General features: G+C 54.8%; 2 protein-coding genes across 2 annotated transcripts in view; one reads left to right on the top strand and one right to left on the bottom strand.

The window, feature by feature from the left end:
- The window catches only part of PEX6 (peroxisomal biogenesis factor 6), a 28,414-nt gene extending 16,176 nt beyond the window's left edge, over positions 1 to 12,238 (bottom strand). The window contains exons 1-8 of the mRNA XM_084622932.1: positions 11,354 to 12,238; positions 10,696 to 10,859; positions 8,119 to 8,202; positions 6,579 to 6,681; positions 5,748 to 5,884; positions 5,318 to 5,429; positions 1,464 to 1,672; positions 541 to 736 (exon numbers count right to left, since the gene is read on the bottom strand). Of these exons, the coding sequence (XP_084479058.1) occupies positions 541 to 736; positions 1,464 to 1,672; positions 5,318 to 5,429; positions 5,748 to 5,884; positions 6,579 to 6,681; positions 8,119 to 8,202; positions 10,696 to 10,859; positions 11,354 to 12,223 (1,875 nt within the window). The 5' untranslated portion in view covers positions 12,224 to 12,238. The remainder of the gene's footprint in view (positions 1 to 540; positions 737 to 1,463; positions 1,673 to 5,317; positions 5,430 to 5,747; positions 5,885 to 6,578; positions 6,682 to 8,118; positions 8,203 to 10,695; positions 10,860 to 11,353) is intronic.
- A 6,820-nt stretch (positions 12,239 to 19,058) lies between these two features.
- PPP2R5D (protein phosphatase 2 regulatory subunit B'delta) overlaps positions 19,059 to 21,108 on the top strand; it is a 46,035-nt gene continuing 43,985 nt past the window's right edge. Inside the window, exon 1 of the mRNA XM_084624888.1 lies at positions 19,059 to 19,164. Coding sequence (XP_084481014.1) covers positions 19,138 to 19,164 — 27 coding nt within the window. The 5' untranslated portion in view covers positions 19,059 to 19,137. The remainder of the gene's footprint in view (positions 19,165 to 21,108) is intronic.

The raw sequence follows: 21,108 nt of genomic DNA, 5'->3' as shown, positions 1-21,108 counted from the left end.
GGCAGTCTACAAACATCCCCCTCTGAAAGTTTGCCCCAGAGAGATTTAATATAAAAAACCCAAATGACTGCAACACTGAAGCTGCATGGTTAAAAACTGCAAACATGAATGACAGGCCAAGGACATTCAGGCTCCAGGAGCAACACAGACCCAGCCATGCTGCACAGCCTGCATGCTACACGGACAGACTGCTCCCATAATGCAGCACCCCGACCCACAAGCCAGTGCATGGGGTGGGGCCTGCCTCCTCCCCAGCTGTCCTCACCCCTGTGTGGGCGATCTGCCTGCCTGCCTGCCGGGGGGAGAAGGGCAGCTCCTGCCCAGGCCCCATGACATGTGGGGAGACCTCCCCCGCAGAGGCTACTCTATCAAGGCTTCCTGAGGACCATCACCTATGTCCATTTTCAAGGCTCAAGCTGCCGTCATTTTTGCAGCGTAGTAACTGAAGGACTAGTCAGAGGGGCTCAGAACAGCCTCCTTTGCCTAGTCACACGACAGGGCTGCCACCCCCTCCCCGGGCCACAGGCAGGCTGCACTCACCGCACTTCTCCGCGCTAGTTTGGCCAAGCTCACTTCCTTGCCCAACGGAAGGCTGGCAGTGAGCGTGCTCAGAATGGCCTTCCGCTGCTCTTCCGATGGGGCTTGGACTGTCACCTCGTGGAGGAAAGCTGTCTGCACGTCAGCCAGGACGTCCTGAGGCTTGCACGTGGTGGCAACCACCAGGACTGGGTAACCGCTGAGACACAAACACACCAGAGAAACGAGAGCTGTCAGGCACACAGCAGAGAACCTGCAAACAACATCCATGGCGGCCACACGGCCACCATCCCCACACAAAACTCCTCTGCCATGCACTGGCATGTTTGCATGTCAGCACAATCGGCTGCAAGAGGTGCTGGGCAGAGCTGCAGTTCCGAGAGCAGCTTGGGAGACTATCCCTACTCCACCTGCCCTGTTCAATCCTACGCCACTCTGCCCCCAGGCGCCTGCAAGCTCGCCCCACAAGCCACAGGGACCCCCACCAGTGACATCACATCTTCCCTCCCCATGTCTCCCAGCCCTCTGTTCTTGTGTCATCCCCACAGCTCCTGTTACCTGCTGTCAATCTCACAAGTATGCCATTGCTCCTGCTTTCCATGATATCCTGCAGCTCAGCCTCACCCCAGATATGCTACATCTGCTTTAATGTCTCATCGGAGCCAACCCAGGGAACTAAAACAAGAATCCTCTCGGCCCCAGAGGCCAAATCTTCTAATTCCCCACACTTCAGGGCTGCTCTGCTGGCAAACCCCGGAGGCTTTTTGAAATAAACTGAGCAAGCCTGGAAAATTACTCCAAAGCCCAATGGGATGCTCTGGAAGCTAATGCCTAGACTCTACAGTGATTGTTGCCCTAGGGATTCCCGAGACAGAGAAGGGAAGGGCCTCAGGTGCAAGCTGGCAGTGTCCAGGGAGGGTCCATACCTAGATCCAGCATCTCGGTCCAGGAGGAGTTGCCTTAGTGTAGCAGTGACTCTGGAGTCCTCTCCCAGCCCGTCCCGGTCTCGTCCCAACAGCTCGATGTCCTTCAGCAGGAGCACACATGGCCGGAAGAGCTCAGCCCGCACAAAGGCAGACTGCAGCTTCATCTCTGTAGCTCCACTCGTGTCTCCACACAAACTAACGCAATCCACCTGCAGGAAACCAACCAAGAACACAGAGACTTTAGGGGTTGCTCTGCTGAGGCGAGGGGGGCAGACCCTGCAGAGAGGAACAAAGGGGCAAACACGAGTTCTCCATACGAAATTCACAGTGAGGCGCCGACAGAGCTGGATGCTCGCAGGGTAAGCCCAGGGCCAGCCCCAGAGAGAAGGGGCAGCAGCTGGGACACAGAGCGGCCACTGAGGCCAAGGCAGAAGATGTGCGGAGGGGAGAGCTGTGGGGGAGGCCCAGGAGGGTGGAGAAACATGGCAGCTGGGAGAGGCAGTAAGAAGAGCAAAGGGAAAGGCACCCAGAGCCATTTGGCCAACACGCCCACAACCGGTCTGGGGAAAGGAGAAGGAGCAGGCAGAAAAGACAAGAGGTGTACAGAGGCCCAGCCACTGACCCAGCGGCAAACCCTGAAAGGAGCCGCCAGGGAGGGAGAGGAAACCAGTGACCTCGGTGCGGGACTCTAAAGTCTGAGACCTTTTTCAGCAGTAAGCAGTAGCAGCCAGATTAGGGAAGCAGCAGTCATGAGCTAAGAAAGAGTCACATCCTCACATTCCCTCTAAATTGCATCAAAACAGTGTCATATCGGGCAGCTACAAAGGGTCCTGTCCTAACTGCACCCACCATCACCAGATAAAGGAACCGGGGCTTAAGATGGTTAAAGAAAACTTCATTTGACAGCATTCTGCCTGGCAAGGAACCACTTATCAACCCCTGTGATTGTGAAATCTCTACGTCTCTTGTTTGGCCTTTACGGTCCCCAGGTCTCTATGGTTTAGCTGTAGGGTCTGTGCAGTTCTTTAATTGTTTCTGTCTGTTGTGTAACTAATTCTACAAGATTTAAATCAACTAAGATGATGGGATGTGATTGGTTGAAGGATTGTTTCATAATGGGCTAGGACTGGTGAAAAATACTGTACTTTAGTTTACAATGGCTGGTGACGGTAGAGTTAAGCGGGACCCAAATTTAACGATATGAACTGGGGTCCAAAGGGAAGTTCTTTGGCACCAACTCCAGGACACAGCCCAAGATCAGAGCTGCCAGACCTCAACACCCTGCCAATCACACAGTGCAGAAACTGGAGCCCAGGACGACCTGATCCTGACTGGCCACCAGGAAAGGTTCATCTGCCTTATTGGGAGTGGTGCATATTGTACACTTAGCATGTGTATTCTGTCTGGTAACTGTTAATAGAGATTAAGGATATTACTGTGTAAGGCTCGTTCACTGGTAAAAGGCCCTGCAAACTCGCAAAAGATTACGCCCTGAGCCCTAAGAACTGGATGAGAGTGGCGCTGAGCCTTAGGAACTAGGAAAGGGTAGGGGTGCCTAAATTAACGGGGTTATGCCTTGAGCCCACGGAAGGGTAAAGGTGGAGTGCCCTAGAGTGTGCGGGTAACAGCTTCACAGTGGGAAATGCAGCTTGAAGGTGCCAAGAGAAAGGGTGCGCAAGAAGGACCCAGCATGCCCTGAAGAATACTGGAAATTTCCACTAACCCTATTCACATCGGAAAAAACAGCGTAAGTGAAGGATATTCAACGGATCTCCTGGGACCTGGGAAAAAGCTGAAGAAGGAGGCTGATTCAGGCGATCCTCTCAGACCTCGTTCTCCATTCGTGAGTGGAGCCCAGCTGCTCGTGTTGGGAGCAGGGGGTCCAATTCATGCAGCATAGAAGAAACTCAACAGATCAGGCAGTCTCCACTTACAGAGATTGGGTTATGCAAGTCTGGGTTCAGCGCTAACAGGCTGCAGTTCTGAGTACTGGGCAGGCTCCGGGTAGGGACAGGGGAGCTTCCATTTAACGCAAGTTACCTGGGACGTACTTCCCATTTAAAGAGAAAATGGAGCTGTTCTGCAAGAGAAGAGGCGGACTAGGGGTGTGTGGAGGGGTACGACACAGAAATGCACTACAGATCGTGGAGGAGAAATTATTGTTGCTAAATTACTGTGATTATGGCCAAGTGGGCGTAACTGAATTCCACTGGGATGACTCAGAACTGGAGTGTCAGTGTAAAGGGGTGCATTCTCTCTAGGAGAGAGAAGGGAGGAAGCAGGGGGTAACTAAGCTGACTTTGTACAATGGGGCAGTGAGGGAGGTGCTGGTGAAACCCTGGGTGACAAGGAGAGAGATCAAACCCTCCCTGCACCAGCTGTCTTTGAACGTGGAGTACTCCCACAACCTGACTCGTGGGACAGGGAGAGCACAAATCTAGGCCTAATCACATTGCCTGGGTAGTGCCAGGAGGCACCTGAGTCCCACCACTACATTCTACAGTTTCTGGACCAAGAGCTCTGAAGCACTGTGCACCAGACTCTGGGTCTAGGACATTTCAATCTGCTTTGCCAGAGAAACTGCAGAACCCTAGCCCAGGTTGCTTCGTCTGTGCACGTGGGGTGTGTGTCCCGTTATCTCCCTCCCAGCCTCTTCGCCGGCACTGCTTCCAAGGACAGGCCTCTGCCTGCACTTCTCCCAGAGAACTGCACAAGTCACCCTGCTTTAGATTGGATCACCAGACTACACCAACCCATTTCACCATGGTTACAGGGCGGGCTGTGCCTCAGGCCCTTCACTGTGAAAAGCAGCATTTTCTTATGCATAGTAAAGTTTCAAAGCTGTATGAAGTCAATGTTCAGTTGTAAACTTTTAAAAGAACCAGAACGTTTTATTCAGTTACAAACATTTCAGAGTTACAAACAACCTTCATTCCCGAGCCATTCGTAACTCTGAGGTTCTACTGTTCTATGAAAATATACCGAGTAAGGTCTTCCATGAAAGCTTGCAATGTTTTGAACTTGATGGTCATTACAAGATACATATACGGACTGGGGTTATGAATGTATGTGTTTGTGTATATAGAAAACTGTACTCAAATTGCAGAACGACTTCAGCATCACCTCACAACAGGGCGGTGAAGCAGACAGCAGGGTGGGCTACCACGCCAACCAGGGGAGACTGGCTATGAGCAAGCAGCCATTGTGCATGCCAGGAAAAAATGAGGAACCATCAAAACGATGGGAACAGCTTGAAACTGAAAAGAAAAACCCCAGTCTTCGAAAACTAAGGAAGGAGAGAGTTTTCCCTGCTTTGACTATCTACAGTGACTGAAAAAAAAATTGTAACTCCATTTAAAATGGAAGGCGTTTGAACTTAAGTTTATCCAGAAGTAGTGGATGGTCTCGAGGCAGAGAGAGAAGAGAGAGCAAGATTAATAAAATGTTCAGGCACCTAGAGTTTGGAACAGGAGCTTTTACCAACACAAAATAAAACACAAATTTTGGTGACATACCAAACTCAGCCAAATTACAATGGAAACTTTGTTGCAATCTCAGTTCCAGAGATGAAGTGGGGCGAGGGTGATGGGCACACATCCATGGAGTGGGGGGTAGGGCACGAAGGAAACCAGCTGCGCAGGAAATAGAGAGAAGGGAGATAAAGTGGGGTGGAGTTGCTAGAACCAAGGGCAGAGGAGACAGCCTTTGGGGGAGAGGAAGTAGCTCTTTGGTGTTATTTCACTTGCTTATTCGTAGTTCAACACCTGTGTTGGAGAAAACTCCTGGAATTCTCTACACATGGTAAGTCCCCCAACCAAGTGATCCCCAACATGCAACTCAACTAAAGGAATTACCTTGAACAAGTGGAGATTGAGGCAGCTACATACAGCTCTGACTGCCGTCAGTTTCCCCCCACCACTGGGTCCCGCCAGTAGAATGCTGCCTGTTCCACGTAGCGCGGTCCCCCTGGAACACAAAGGTAGCTATCCTCATCACCATGGAGCGCGTGGGCCCCCACTCACTCACTGGCACCTTACTATCACTGCAGTGAGACTCCAGCACCAGAGAGAGTCTATGCCAAGCTCCAGCACCTCTCCAAGCAAAGACCCCTCAGAAATCATGGAATCCAAACACCTGCAGCTCTTGCCAAAGACAACCAGTGTCCTGGGTAACGCCGCAGAGCAAAAACCAACCCACAACACAAAACAGCCCCATGCTAAGCACCCCTTCCTCATAGCAGATGGAACCCCACAGTACAAGGGGGCTGTATCAGTGTGACCTTACCTACTGTTCAGATGAGGCCGGAGAGCATCACAGAGCTGCTTCACCACATCAGAGAGCCCGGCAGGAGACAGACTGCTCCAAAACCCATGGCCACCACGGCTTGGGGAAGATGGCACAGCGCTGTTTGTTGAACCCATCTGCAAGGCAGGAAATAACTCTTTCCAACCACACCTCAGAAGGGACGTCTTCTCAAGTCACCCTGCATCCCCTAAAGCAGCGGTTCTCACACTTCATTGCACCGTGACCCTCTTCTGACAACAAAAATTACTACCCGACCCCAGGAGCGGGGACTGAAGCCTTAGCCTGCCAAAGCCCCACCGCCCCAGATGGGGGGGCCAAAGCCGAACCCCATGGGCTTCAGTCCCAGCTAGGAGGCCTGTACCCTGAGCCGCGCCACCCTGAGCAGAGGGGCTCGGGCTTCAGCTTCAGTCCTGGGCCCCAGCAAGTCTAACTCCAGCCCTGGCAACCCCATTAAAACAGGGTCCCAACCCAAAGTTTGAGAACAGCTTCCCTAAAGCACCTATCTTGGGTGTAGAGCCATGAACCTCTTCCATACCAATTCAGTGTTCCTATGTCATAGAATCATAGAGTATCAGAGTTGGAAGGGACCTCAGGAGGTCATCTAGTCCAACCCCCTGCTCAAAGCAGGATCAATCCCCAATTTTTGCCCCAGATCCCTAAACGGCCCTCTCAAGGATTGAACTCACAACCCTGGGTTTAGCAGGACGATGCTCAAACCACTGAGCTATCCCTCCCCCTCCATCCTGGCCAAGCGATCTTAGCCTCACACATCTCCTATACACCCTCTTCGGCCTCCCGCTGACACCTTACCAGATACAGAGACGTGTTCTGGATGTCAGCCAGGTACCCCACAGACTGCTCTCCTTCCACCACTCCTACAATCGTCTTCACCTTGAAGTACAGCTCCGGCCAGCTACAGGAACAGAAGCAACCTGAATCCCAGCAGCCGAGGCCTCAGAAGCAAGTTGAGCTTTTCCTCACCAGGAGGCAATTGGGGCCTCTAGGCCCACTGGTTACACACATCATAAACCAGAACAGGAGGGGGCATGATGAGACTGTGCCCCCTCCCCTCCCGGCTGGCAGACAGTGGGAAAGTATCTGTCCGTAAGTGTTTTGTATTATTTTTGAGCCTTTTGCACATTCTGTTGCTGCTTAATCCCGCTGTCAACATGGGGGTTAGGTTGGTATAACTACATTGCTCCGGGGTGTGGCTATTTCACACTCCTGAGTGACGCAGTTATACTGATATAGGTGTGCAGTGTAGACCAGACCTGAGAAACAACTCTGCTCCGAGAATATGTATCTTTTGCATAAAAAACCCCACCAAAGACTTGTTTTGTTTTGTCCACATTTTAAAAAAAATGTCTTTTGGCTGGCCTGAAAAGCACTCCACCGCACCCACACAAACAATCAACTGTAACTGTAGTCAGAACCACCTTCTCTGCACAGAACTGTGTACGTGCTAAGGCAACGAAGGCTGTGGTAACCCATGCACTCTCGACAGAGAGTGTGATGAACAAGATGATAACGATGCTGTCAGCAACACTATGACATTTCAGTGATATCTGTACCCATTTATTACCAGATTTTGTTTTACCTGTTAGATAGTTGTGATGCTTTGAAGTCAAAAAGAAATCCATCTTTATGTCTTGAAATAATATACAGAGTCACTAAACTAACACAAACTAATGCAAATATTTCCAAGTGGTCATTTTAATGTTTTGATGATGGCATTGTTTATCCCTGTTTCTATGGTAACAGAACCATTTGAGCGCTTCACATCAGACTTCATCTTAAAGTAGACATAATAATGCTTTCAAATGTGCTATAATGTGCATATGTATAGACAGGATACATTTAGTCAAACAAATTGGTATCTGCCACTCAGCTATATAAATTAAACCCCCTAAAAGGCCCTCTTACAGCAGAATAAGAATGTTCACGTGGGGAAATATACCAGTATAACTCCAGAGGTTTAAATTCACACCTTAGTTTATACCATTATAACATTCCCACTTAGACAAGGCCAAACATCTACTTTAATCTGCTTTTCTGTCATTGAACAGCTGCAGTGCACTCCTCCCTCTCCTTCACTTCTCCCCCTCTTGCCTTCTCTTTTCCCCACCAATTTCTCTCTGAGGGCTGCTTTGCTGAATTGATGTGCAACTGCATACCCACCTAAAATCCAACACAAACATTTAATCCAAAAAAACCCCAAGCCCCACAACAGACCAACTCTGAGCTCCAGGGATGGATCAGAAAAGACTATAACCTGGCTTCAACTGGGCCAGAAGGGAAAAGTAGCTCTTTTAACAGCTACCTGAAAAAGCACAGGATGATCACCGCATACCTAAGAAATTTCTCTGAATTTCCTTCCAAGAACTCAGGATGTCCAGCTGTTGGAATACACAGGATATCACCCTCCTGGACCAACCTGCAACAAAGCAATAGTCATGGTGAATGATCCACTCTCTTAGGTTGTACAGTCATCCACATCCTCAGAATATTAAACCAGTGAGAAACAGTAAATCAATCCATCAGCTTTACCTCAGCAAGAGGGGGGAAAGCCATTCAAACCCCTCAAGTGCGTCTCTGTGCTCTAAAAGTTCAGACAACTTGTTTAAAACGCTAGATTTCGCACTCCCAGGTTCCTGAGTGGACAGCAAATGGCCAGACACATCTGGACTCCTGTACGGGGAATGGAGCTTTACCATGTTTGAAGAATTTGGTGTGGAAATAGAGATATTGTTGGTATTTTAAGAACAGGTTAGACAAACATATGTCCGGGATGATCTACATAAACTTAATCCTGCCTCAGAGCAGAGGGCTGGACGAGATGACCTCCTGAAGTCTCTTTCAGCCTGACATTTCTATGATTCTATTTTTTTTTAATTCAGCATCATAGGGGTGCATAGCACCTTACAGATAAAGTGAGAGCTCCTGCCCTCATGAACTTACAGTCTAACGTAGACATCCTATAACAGGGCACGATGACAAAGTTACGGATCGGGGGGAGGGAAGTGTTACGTAAGAGAAAGAGCATGAGAGATCATGAGAGCTAGTGAACAGAGCAGCAAACAGGGAAGTATTATGAGGGAGTTCTCCAGATACACAGAGAGACTACTGGGACCTGTGCTGTTCAACATATTCATAAATGATCTGGAAAAGGGAGTGACTAGTGAGGTGGCAAAATCTGCAGATGATACAAATTACTACAGATAGTTAAGTCCAAAGCTGGCTGTGAAGAGTTACAAAGAGGTCTCATTAAACTGGGTGACTGGGCAACAAAATAGCAGATGAAATTCAATGCTGATAAGTGCAAAGTAATGCACATCAGAAATCACAATCCCAACTATACATACAAAATGATGGGTCTAAATTAGCTGTTCCCACTCAAGAAAGAGATCTTGGCATCATTGTGGATAGCTCTCTGAAAACATCCACTCAATGTGCAGCAGCCATCAAAAACACTAACAATGTTAGACACCAATAATGGATAACTAATAAAACAGAAAATATCATAATGCCACTATGCAAACCCATGGTACATCCATATCTTGAATACTGCATGTAGTGCTGGTTGCCGCATCTCATAAAAGAGATATTAGAATTGAAAAAGATTCAGAGAAGGGCCACAAAACTGATCTAGGGTATAGAACAGTGTCCATATGAAGAGAGATTACAGAGGCTGGGACTGTTCAGTCTTAGAAAAGGGACAGCTAAAGGGGAATATGTTAGAGGTCTATACAATCATGAATGGGGAAGAGAAAATGAACAGAGAAGCATTATTTACCCTTTTGCATAACACAAGAACCAGAGATCATGTGATGAAATTAACAGGCAGCATGTTTAAAATAAACATAAAGAAGTACTTGTTCATACAATGCACAGTCAACTCGTGGAACTTGTTGCCAAAGGATGCTGTGAAGGTCAAAAGTATAACCAGGTTCAAAAAAGAATTCATGGAGGATATGTCCATCAACGGCTATTAGTTAAAATGGTCAGAGACAGAACCCCATGGTCTGGGTATCCCTAAATCTTTGACTGCCAGAAGCTCGGACTGGACAAGAAGGGATGAATCACTCCATAACTGCCCTGTTCTACTCATTGCATCCAAAGCACCTGGCACTGGCCACATCCAGAAGACAGGATACTGGGCCATTCTGATAACAAACTCTGTTACTCATCAGATTTTTTTTAAATTAAGTTTAATACTGGTTTTACAAACAGTGCCCAGAATGAAGATGTTTGGAAAGGGCCAGCAATGGAAGTTTCTACCTTCAGTGGACATGGAGAACAATCAATAACAGCCCTTAGCATATTTGAAGACTGTTATCAGGTTCCCATTCAGTCTTCTTTTCTCAAGACCAGACATGCCCAATTTTTTTTTAACCTTTCCTCATTTCATTTTTGTTGCTCTTCTCTGGACTCTCTCCAGTACGTTCACATCTTTCCTAAAGGGTGGTGCCCAGAACTGGACACAGGACTCCAGCTACGGCCTCACCAGTGCCCAGCAGAGTGGGACAATGACCTCCCATGTATTACAGACAACACTCCAGCCAAAGGGAGTACTGAGGAATGATCTGGAGGAGGAGATTGAGGAAGCTTAGCACAAGGTTAGGGGATATCCCAGGGGGAGGAGGTAGGGTGGATCCATAGTGCAAAACAGTTCTCAGTATGTGCCCTAAGCTATTTTGCTGAGTTAAGCAGGCACCGCAGTGGGATGTCCCAAATATCCCAAAGTTAGTTTGTGATCATTCTCAGTGAGTATTAATGGGTTTAGTCAACTGTGCTATGGGTACTTTAGAGGTGCATTGCTCATTGTGTACTTAAGAAGCAGCGACGAAGCATGGCATTGAGATGCTCCCTTCTTCCTAGGGCTATGAAAGAAACAAAAATAACATGTCATCGTTATCAAAAGGCTAACCTGGGAGTTTGGAAGTGTTGGTGGAGAATACTGTCATAGACTCCTCTGGTACTGTAGGCTGGTGAGGAGACAATCTCGATGTGCAGTTCCTTCGCAAAGGGTGGTGTGAATAGCAAGGAACGACTTCCTTGTCTCTCTTCCATACCAGAAGCTTCCCCACACCTCTGCAAAGGAAATAATGGTCCTATAGAGCCTTAATGGAGCTGTATCACCACTAGGAAGTTATGACCCACTTGTCCTCAACTTCCAGATGGCAACCTACAGAGCAAGCCCTCTTCCCCCCAACACACTGCTGAAAACCTGCTCTACCTTCTCCATTGAGGGGGAGGAAGACAACAGCAGCTCCTCCCCAAGGCAGCTGGGCTGGTGCCACTGCCCGCCTTGCCCAGGGCTTCCCCAGCGAGCCAGCCGCCAGCTCATTCCTTTCCCACAGAGGTACCTCGTCTTCCTCCGCCCTCCCAAACACTTCTCCATCAACGCCATCCCTGGGAGATCTCTGGCCACCAACCCCCGCCTCGGGCCAGCTGCCTCCACCCAACACGCGGGCGGAGGCCTCTCCCCCACCCCGCTGGCCCCCCGGGGATCCCCCTGGCCCCCCGGGGATCCCCCTGGCCCCCCATCTCCGCCAAGCCCCGGAGGGCGAGGCCCAGCGCGGTACCTGGATGAGCAGGTGGCTCCCGCCCAGCGGGTCGCAGGCCAGGTTGAAGGCCAGCGCGGCCGGGAGGACGGCCGCGCCCTCCGGGGGCTGCCGGGGCTCCTGCGGGAAGTCCCAGCGGGGATGCAGGGCCAGCACGGCCGCCAGGTGCGCCCCGCCGGGCCCGGCCTCGCCCTCCCGCCGCAGCCGCACCCACTCGCCCTGGAAGAGGCCGAGGCCGCGCAGGCAGCGCCGGGTCACCCACAGCGCCGCGCCCGCCCCGGCCCCGGCCCCGGCCGCCTGCCCCCAGGGCGCCGGGTCCCCGCGCAGCGCCCGCAGCCGGGCCGGGGCCCCCGCCCCCCGCGCGAACCGGGACACCAGCGGCGGCGGCGGCGGCCCCGGCCCGGGGGCCCCGCGCTCCGGCCGCAGCTCGGTCAGCGCCAGCCGCGTCCCCGCGCCCAGCAGCCCCTGCAGCGCCGGCCGCGCCTCCAGCACCAGCGGCCCCGCGCCCGGCAGCGCCTCGCCCCGCCGCGCCAGCCCCGGCCCCGGCCCCGGCGGCCCCGGCCCCGCAGCGCCCAGCAGCGCCCAGCCCAGCGCCGGCGGCCGCCGCACCGGCCACAGCGCCACCCGCCGCCCCGCCGCCAGCCCCAGCCGCCGCCGCCAGCCGCCGCGCAGCCACAGCTCGGCGCCGCGGCCCGGCCCGCCCGCCACCGCCGCGCTCAGCAGCGCCGGCTGGGCCCCGGGCCGGCCCGCGGGCCGCACCGCCAGCACCAGCGCCGGCCCGCCCGCCCCGCGCAGCCGCGCCGCCAGCGGGGCCGGGGCCAGCAGCACCGCCACGCCCGGGGGCAGCTCCGCGGGCAGGGCCTCCAGCGGCCGCACCACCGCCAGCGCCATAGAGCCCGCCCAGAGCGGCGCCTCGGTACCATAGAGAGCGAGCGCAGAGCGGCGCCTCGGCACCACAGAGAGCGAGCGCAGAGCGGCCCCTCAGAGCCAGGACCATAGAGGAGGAGCGCAGAGCGGCGCCTCGCACCATAGAGAGGGAGCGCAGAGCGGCGCCTCGGCACCACAGAGAGCGAGCGCAGAGCGCCCCGCCAGAGCCAGGACCATAGAGGAAGAGCGTAGAGCGGCGCCTCGCACCATAGAGAGCGAGCGCAGAACGGCCCTTCAGAGCCAGGACCAGGGAGAGCGACCCGTTATCTACCATAGAGAGCGAGCGCAGAGCGCCCCGCCAGAGCCAGGACCATAGAGGAGGACCGTAGAGCGGCGCCTCGCACCATAGAGAGCGAGGGCAGAGCGGCCCTTCAGAGCCACGACCATAGAGAGCAAGTGCAGAGCGGCGCCCCGGCACCATGGAGAGCCAGCGCAGAGCGGCGCATTGGGGCCATAGAGGGCGAGCGCAGAGCGCCGCGCCAGACCCAAGATGATGGCGAGCAATCACAGAGCGGCCCTTCTCTACCATAGAGAGCGAGCACAGAGCGCCCTACCATACCCAGGACCATGGAGAGCGAGCACAGAGTGGTGCCTTAACACTGTAGAGAGCGAGCGCAGAGCGGCGCGCCAGAGCCGGGACATGGAGAGCGAGCGCAGAGCAGTGCCTCTCTACCATAGAGAGCGAGCGCAGAGCGCCTCGCTAGAGCCAGGACCATAGAGAGCGAGCGCAGAGCGGTGTCTCTCTACCATAGAGAGCGAGCGCAGAGCGCCTCGCTAGAGCCAGGACCATAGAGAGCGAGCGCAGAGCGGTGCCTCTCTACCATAGAGAGCGAGCGCAGAGCGCCTCGCTAGAGCCAGGACCATAGAGAGCGAGCGCAGAGCGGTGCCTCTCTACCATAGAGAGCGAGCGCAGAGCGCCTCGCTAGAGCCAGGACCATAGAGAGCGAGCGCAGAGCGGTGCCTCTCTACCATAGAGAGCGAGCTCAGAGCGCCCCGCCAGAGCCAGGACCATAGAGGAAGAGCGTAGAGCGGCGCCTCGCACCATAGAGAGCGAGCGCAGAACGGCCCCTCAGAGCCAGGACCAGGGAGAGCGACCCGTTATCTACCATAGAGAGCGAGCGCAGAGCGGCCCTTCAGACCCAGGACCATGGCGGGTGAGTGCAGAGCGGGGCACCATAGAGAGCAAACGCAGAGTGCCCCGCCAGACCCCAGACAACGGCGAGCGACCACCGAGCGGCCCCTGTGTACCATAGAGAGGGAGCACAGAGCGGCCCCTCTCTACCATAGAGAGCAAGAGCAGAGCGCCCTGCCAGATCCAGGACAATGGAGAGCGAGCGCAGAGCAACCCGTTATCTACCATAGGGAGCGAGCGCTGAGCGGCCCTTCAGAGCCACGACCATAGAGAGCAAGTGCAGAGCGGCGCCCCGGCACCATGGAGAGCCAGCGCAGAGCGGCGCATTGGGGCCATAGAGAGCGAGCGCAGAGCGCCGCGCCAGACCCAAGATGATGGCGAGCAATCACAGAGCGGCCCTTCTCTACCATAGAGAGCGAGCACAGAGCGCCCTACCATACCCAGGACCATGGAGAGCGAGCACAGAGTGGTGCCTTAACACTGTAGAGAGCGAGCGCAGAGCGGCGCGCCAGAGCCGGGACATGGAGAGCGAGCGCAGAGCGGTGCCTCTCTACCATGGAGAGCGAGCGCAGAGCGCCTCGCTAGAGCCAGGACCATAGAGAGCGAGCGCAGAGCGGTGTCTCTCTACCATAGAGAGCGAGCGCAGAGCGCCTCGCTAGAGCCAGGACCATAGAGAGCGAGCGCAGAGCGGTGCCTCTCTACCATAGAGAGCGAGCGCAGAGCGCCTTGCTAGAGCCAGGACCATAGAGAGCGAGCGCAGAGCGGTGCCTCTGTACCATAGAGAGCGAGCGCAGAGCAGTGCTTCTCTACCATAGAGAGCGAGCGCAGAGCAGCAGTGTCTCTGTACCATAGAGAGCGAGCGCAGAGCGCCGCGCCAGGGCCGGGAGCACGGAGAGCGAGCGGAGCCAGAGCCAGGACCATGGAGAGCGCGTGCAGAGCGCTGCCTCGGCACCATAGAGAGCGAGAGCAGGGCGGCCCTTCAGAGCCAGGATCACGAAGAGCGAGCACAGAGCGGCGCCTGTCTACTGTAGAGAGCGAGCGCAGAGCATGTCAGCAGTGTCTGGTCAGGGACCAGGGCCCCATTGCGCTAGGCGCTGCACAGACACAGGGCAAAGACACGAGCCCCATTGCGCTAGGCGCTGCACAGACGCTGGACGAAGACACAGGCCCCATTGCGCTAGGCGCTGCACAGACACAGAGGGAAGACACAGGCCCCATTGCGCTAGGCGCTGCACAGACACAGAGGGAAGACACAGGCCCCATTGCGCTAGGCGCTGCACAGACACAGGGCAAAGACACAGGTCCCGTTGCGCTAGGTGCTGCACAGACACAGGGCAAAGACACGAGCCCCATTGCGCTAGGCGCTGCACAGACACAGGGCAAAGACACAGGCCCCATTGCGCTAGGCGCTGCACAGACACAGAGGGAAGACAGGTTCCGTTGCGCTAGGCGCTGCACAGACACTGGACGAAGACACAGGCCCCATTGCGCTAGGCGCTGCACAGACACAGGGCAAAGACACAGGTCCCGTTGCGCTAGGCGCTGCACAGACACAGAGGGAAGACAGGTTCCGTTGCGCTAGGCGCTGCACAGACACAGGGCAAAGACACAGGTCCCATTGCGCTAGGCGCTGCACAGACACAGAGGGAAGACACAGGTCCCATTGCGCTAGGCGTTGCACAGACGCTGGACGAAGACACAGGCCCCATTGCGCTAGGCGCTGCACAGACGCTGGACGAAGACACAGGTCCCATTGCGCTAGGCGCTGCACAGACACAGAGGGAAGACAGGTTCCGTTGCGCTAGGCGCTGCACAGACACTGGACGAAGACACAGGTCCCATTGCGCTAGGCGCTGCACAGACACAGAGGGAAGACACAGGTTCCGTTGCGCTAGGCGCTGCACAGACACAGGTCCCGTTGCGCTAGGCGCTGCACAGACGCTGGACGAAGACACAGGTCCCATTGCGCTAGGCGCTGCACAGACACAGAGGGAAGACAGGTTCCGTTGCGCTAGGCGCTGCACAGACACTGGACGAAGACACAGGTCCCATTGCGCTAGGCGCTGCACAGACACAGAGGGAAGACACAGGTCCCGTTGCGCTAGGCGTTGCACAGACGCTGGACGAAGACACAGGCCCCATTGCGCTAGGCGCTGCACAGACGCTGGACGAAGACACAGGTCCCATTGCGCTAGGCGCTGCACAGACACAGAGGGAAGACAGGTTCCGTTGCGCTAGGCGCTGCACAGACACTGAATGAAGACACAGGTCCCATTGCGCTAGGCGCTGCACAGACACAGAGGGAAGACACAGGTTCCGTTGCGCTAGGCGCTGCACAGACGCTGGATGAAGACACAGGCCCCATTGCGCTAGGCGTTGCACAGACGCTGGACGAAGACACAGGCCCCATTGCGCTAGGCGCTGCACAGACACAGAGGGAAGACAGGTTCCGTTGCGCTAGGCGCTGCACAGACACTGGACGAAGACACAGGTCCCATTGCGCTAGGCGCTGCACAGACACAGAGGGAAGACACAGGTTCCGTTGCGCTAGGCGCTGCACAGACACAGGTCCCGTTGCGCTAGGCGTTGCACAGACGCTGGACGAAGACACAGGCCCCATTGCGCTAGGCGCTGCACAGACACAGAGGGAAGACACAGGTTCCATTGCGCTAGGCGCTGCACAGACGCTGGACGAAGACACAGGTCCCGTTGTGCTGTGCGTGGCCCTAACACAGCAGCCAGTCTAGTGGGAATCAGGATGACAGAGGGATGTAATAGACACATGGGGTGAGTCAGTGGAAGGAAATAGTGAGGCATAAGAAGCAGCTGTCCCAACTCACTAGCTGCCAAGCCGGTTACGCCTTTGTCTGTAGCACCAACTGCAGAAAAGAGTTTGAATGAGGAGGCCTTGTGCAAGTGATGGGGTGCTAAGCTAGGCTTTATAATGGAAGCTAGTTGCTATCCTATTTATGCTAGGTGCATGCAGAGAATCTTTCTCCTCTGCCAGCCACCCTGATAGGTGAGACGTACTGGTTCTCTGACTCCTGCAGAGTGAGACCGCATTTTCATGGGTTTCCTTCTCCGCCCTAGCACTCCAACATCCCCAAATCTGTTTACTCATCGTCACTGCCTGCTCTTTCAGATTAAGTAGCTGCTTGGCTTCCCAAGCTGGCCTCAAGCAGATGTGATGCAGCACTGGCCAGTGGCTGCTTGTGTCCAGGGGGAGAGATGCCTGTGGAACCCAAAGCATCTCTTCTTTGTTTTGGAGAAAGTAATCAGAGACTGATATGGTGGGGTCAGCAGTTTGCCTGAAACACCCACCCAATTAGCAGATATTGGTCCGACTGGGCATTGTTAAGTGGGTTCTGCTGATTCCCTGAGACAGGGGGACTCATTAACCCACAAAGATATAAAGGGGAAGGGTGTGGCTCTGTTAACCCCCCCCCAAATATTTTCCCTCCCTTCTCTTCAGTCAGCCAGCCTCATACTCCCCTTCTCTCTTTGTGAAAAGTGTTCTTCCATGAGTGATAGGGTGTTTGTGTCTTTTATCACTTTTCTGTGTGAGTTAATTCAAGGGCATACTATCTGAGTGAAACCAGACAACCACTACGCTCACCAATGAACTCACACAGAAAATAGTTCTTTATTATAAAATATTTTAATGAATTGAGCAGTTGTTGCTGTGTCTTTAGTGCTGAACAGCGGCAACACCTGAATTAAAGCATTCCTACAGATCTGCATGATCAGATGCTGTTTTGCCTGCAATGAAGTTTCTTTATGGCCTAGAATTCCTGAATAATTTGCTGCTGCCTGCCTTTCCATAAGGAAATCTATATGGTCAGTAATCCTGACACAACCAACTCATATACCAAACATTCCATGGACATCAGATTCTCTCTCAAGACATTAAAGCCCTGTCTTCACTAAGGAAAAAAGTTAAGTTTTTACTACATGCTAGCATGCTACATGCTACATGGTAATTGACACATGGAAAAATCCTAGAGAATTCAAGCCAGTGGTAGGTTTTGTGGTTTGCTTGTTTTACTAATTATTTAGGAAATGTTAATGGATTTTAAAATAAACTTTTGTTTCAAGAAACATTATACTGTAATATAATCATGAGGTCTCTCTGTTTAACAGGGTGTTACCATATTACAAAGTGAGCATCTTTACACTTCACATAACATGTTGTTTCTGGGGATTTTATTAATTCAAGTGAAATCCCTGATTGCACTCATTTAACAAATCAGGCATGTCTATCAGATATTAATACTAAAAAAGATTGGACAGGTGTGTTTTTGGGGCAGGTGAATGTACGGCAATTGTAGCTTTAACATGTTAGCAAATCAAAATTCCTAGTCTTTACCTCAATCTGCTAATGTGTGTTAAAGCCACAGCTGCCTTGATTTCACTAGGATTGTACTTGTATTAGTTAATACGTGGTTTTAAAAAAACCACCTTTCCTTCATGCAGCAGGAGACTACCAGTGCGATCCTACTTGTGATGGACATTGGTGGGCAGCTAAATGGACATATAAAGGTGCCCTCTTACAGCAGTAAAAACAAGTCAAAATGTATCTGATTCAGAATAAAGGTAGGTGAGGTTACCCAGCCTGTCTTGGGGGAGCCTGTCAGATGTGGATGACTATTCTAGGGAAAAAGGTGAGTTTGGAACAAGTGTTGGCAAACATACATGACAATCCTAGTGTGGATAAGGCCAGCTGTGGCTTTCACACATTTGCTGCTCAAGGTAAACATGGAGGCCAGTGATCCTGCGGCACCAAGGTATAAGTCACCTAATGCTGCTGGCTCGTGATCCCACACCGGCAGCTGAGCCCCTGTCTGCACTACCAACATATGTGGGGATAACCGTGGGAAAATCCACCTCCCTGAGCAATGCAGTGACAGTGACCTAACCACCGGTGTGGACAGCACCAGGTGGATGGGAGAGCTTCCCCCATGGACCCAACCACAGACCCGTGGGGAGGGGGAGCACCTAGCTGGTAGGTAGCTTTCAGAGTAGCAGCCGTCTTAGTCTGTATCCGCAAAAAGAACAGGAGGACGTGTGGCACCTTAGAGATTAACCCATTTATTTGAGCATAAGCTGTCATGACCTACAGCTACAGCTCACGACAGCTTATGGTCAAGTAAATGGGTTAGTCTCTAAGGTGCCACACGTCTTCCTCGCGTAGGTAGCGTGGTCACTCAGCCCTGCCAAGGGTGAGCAGCCATGTGGCGGGCAGAATAGGCTGGGGCTGCAAAGGGGGCCGTGCTGTGCCCTGCCAGCGCCCCCCTGCCTCCTGGAGGTCTGTCCCTGCCACCTGGGTAGAGCCAGGCCTGCTCGCCTGGGAGAGCCTGTCCCCTTCCCTGCGGGCCCAGCCACAGATCTGTTCCCCTCCCGCCCGCTAGGCGGCGCGGCCGGGCGCCTCCTCCCCTGGCGCCACGTGGCCCTGCCCGGGAGGTGTGGCGGGCTGTTCTGGGCCCCTCTCCGTGCCCCGGCCCCGCCCTTCCAGCGCCAGGGAGGGGGGGCCAGGATGGGCCCGCGGGGGGCGGGGTCGCGCTCCAGCCAATCGGCCGCGGCGGCTGCTGGCGTAGGCAGCGCGGCAGAGGACCAATGAGGAAATTCCGTGCCGGCGGCGCCGGCCAGTGACGTGCGGCCGGCGAGGCTGTTGCTAGGCAGGTTTGGGCCGGGGAGGCGGCTGGGCCCGGCTGAGGCGGCGGCGGCGAGCGGGCCGAGCGGAGCCGGGATGCCCTACAAGCTGAAGAAGGAGAAGGTGGGGCCGGCGGGCAGCGCGACTCCCTCCCTCCAGGCCCCCCGCGGCCTGCCCCTGGCCCGGCCTCCCGCCAGGACAGGGAAAGGGGCCGGCCGTGCGCCGGGGCCTGGGCTGCAGCCTCCGGGGGCGGAGGGGCACGGGCTGTGGGGCTGGAGGGGCACGGGGGCTATGGGGCACGGGCTGTGGGGCTGGAGGGGCACGGGCTGTGGGGCTGGAGGGGCACGGGCTGTGGGGCTGGAGGGGCACGGGGGCTATGGGGCACGGGCTGTGGGGCTGGAGGGGCACGGGGGCTATGGGGCACGGGCTGTGGGGCTGGAGGGGCACGGGGGCTGCACGGGCTGTGGGGCTGGAGGGGCACGGGGGCTATGGGGCACGGGCTGTGGGGCTGGAGGGGCACGGGGGCGGAGGGGCACGGGCTGTGGGGGCGGAGGGGCACGGGGGCTATGGGGCATGGGCTGGAGGGGGCTATGGGGCTGGGGGCGGAGGGGCGCATGGGCTGTGGGGGGCTATTGGGCAGAGGGGTGGAGAGTGTGGGGGCAGAGGAGCCTGTGGGGCGGGTAGGTGGAGGTGCCAGGGCGGAGGGGCACGGGGGTTATGGGGTATGAGTTGTGTGGCTGGAGGGGACTATGGGGTGAAGGGGCACGGGGGTTATGGGGCATGGGCTATGGGGGGCTATGGAGTAGAAGGGTGGAGAATGTGGGAGCAGAGGGGCCTATGGAGCAGGTAGGCAGAGGGGGCGGAGGGGCACGGGCTGTGGGGCTGGAGGGGGCTATGGGGCCGAGGAGTGGAGAATGCGGGGGCAGAGGGGCCTATGGGGCTGTGGGACAGAGGTCCCAGGGGCAGAGGGGTCTGTGGGGCTGGAGCCTGGAGTGAGCTATGGGGTAGGAGGGTGGAGAGTGCCGGGGCAGAGGGGTCTGTGGGTAAAGAAGTATGGAGGCTGTAGTCCAGGGAGAAGAGAGGGTGGGGGGCAGTGGGTCCCGCAGTGCTGCCCCAACAGGGGGTCAGTAACAAGGTGCCATGGTGCGGGGGGGGCAGCGGTGCCCCAGGCAGGAGTACGTGGGCAATAGCATAGCACTATGGCGCAGACATGAGGGGCCCCAGGCCTGCAGTGCAGGTATAAATCAGCACCTGCCTGTGAACTCTGACACAGTCCAGGCACATTTGGTGCAAAAAGAGGCAACAGCTCCAGCGGCATGGTGCAATTCCTGCATCGTGCAAACACACACGTGGCCTCGATGCTAGTGGTGACAAGGCTCAGGCACTTGTCGGGCTGCAGCATTGCATGCAGTGCCATAGCAAGCAGTGTGTGGGCAGGACATGTTCGGTGAACATGTTGCCATAACCCAGGGTCATATCACCCACACCGTGCTCACTCACAGGTCATGGTGTGGAAACCCACCTGGAACATGCTGCCATGGCCTGTGCATACACGATGCATCTGATACATACATTGCCATGGACCACAGCACAGATTGGTCACACACAGTGAAAACACTGTCCATGCATGTTGCACTGGTGTCTGCAGGCAGCAGGCTAGAGTGCTGCACTCTAAGCCCGTCCTCTGGGTGCACTAGCCTCGCTCACATTCCTGGCTGCTGCACGTCTGTTGTTTATCTGGCTCTGGCTTCTCTCTCCCCCCTACTTCCTCTTTCTCCCACTTCTCTCCAACCCCAGCTCTCCCACCTCTTTTCCTGTCCCCCACCCTCTTCTCCCCAGTGCTCTGTTTCTTCCCCCACAAGCACTCTTTAGTCCCTTTCCTTCCCATTGTACCTGGTGCGCTCATGGCTTAATTGCAACCCTTTTGTGAGTCCCGTGTTGACTAATTCTTTGTACCTTTTTTGCTGTTAGATGCCCTCTCGTAGGGCTGGTGTTTTAGCCACATGTTGTATCAGGAACGTTTGTTCTGTAACCATCTAAACTAATTCCCCAGCTGCTGTCCTGTCC

Source organism: Lepidochelys olivacea (genome assembly GCF_965140295.1).
Source record: "Lepidochelys olivacea isolate rLepOli2 genome assembly, chromosome: 3".
In the NCBI taxonomy this organism is placed as follows: domain Eukaryota; kingdom Metazoa; phylum Chordata; order Testudines; family Cheloniidae; genus Lepidochelys; species Lepidochelys olivacea.
This window is presented reverse-complemented; position numbering and strand designations above follow the sequence as displayed.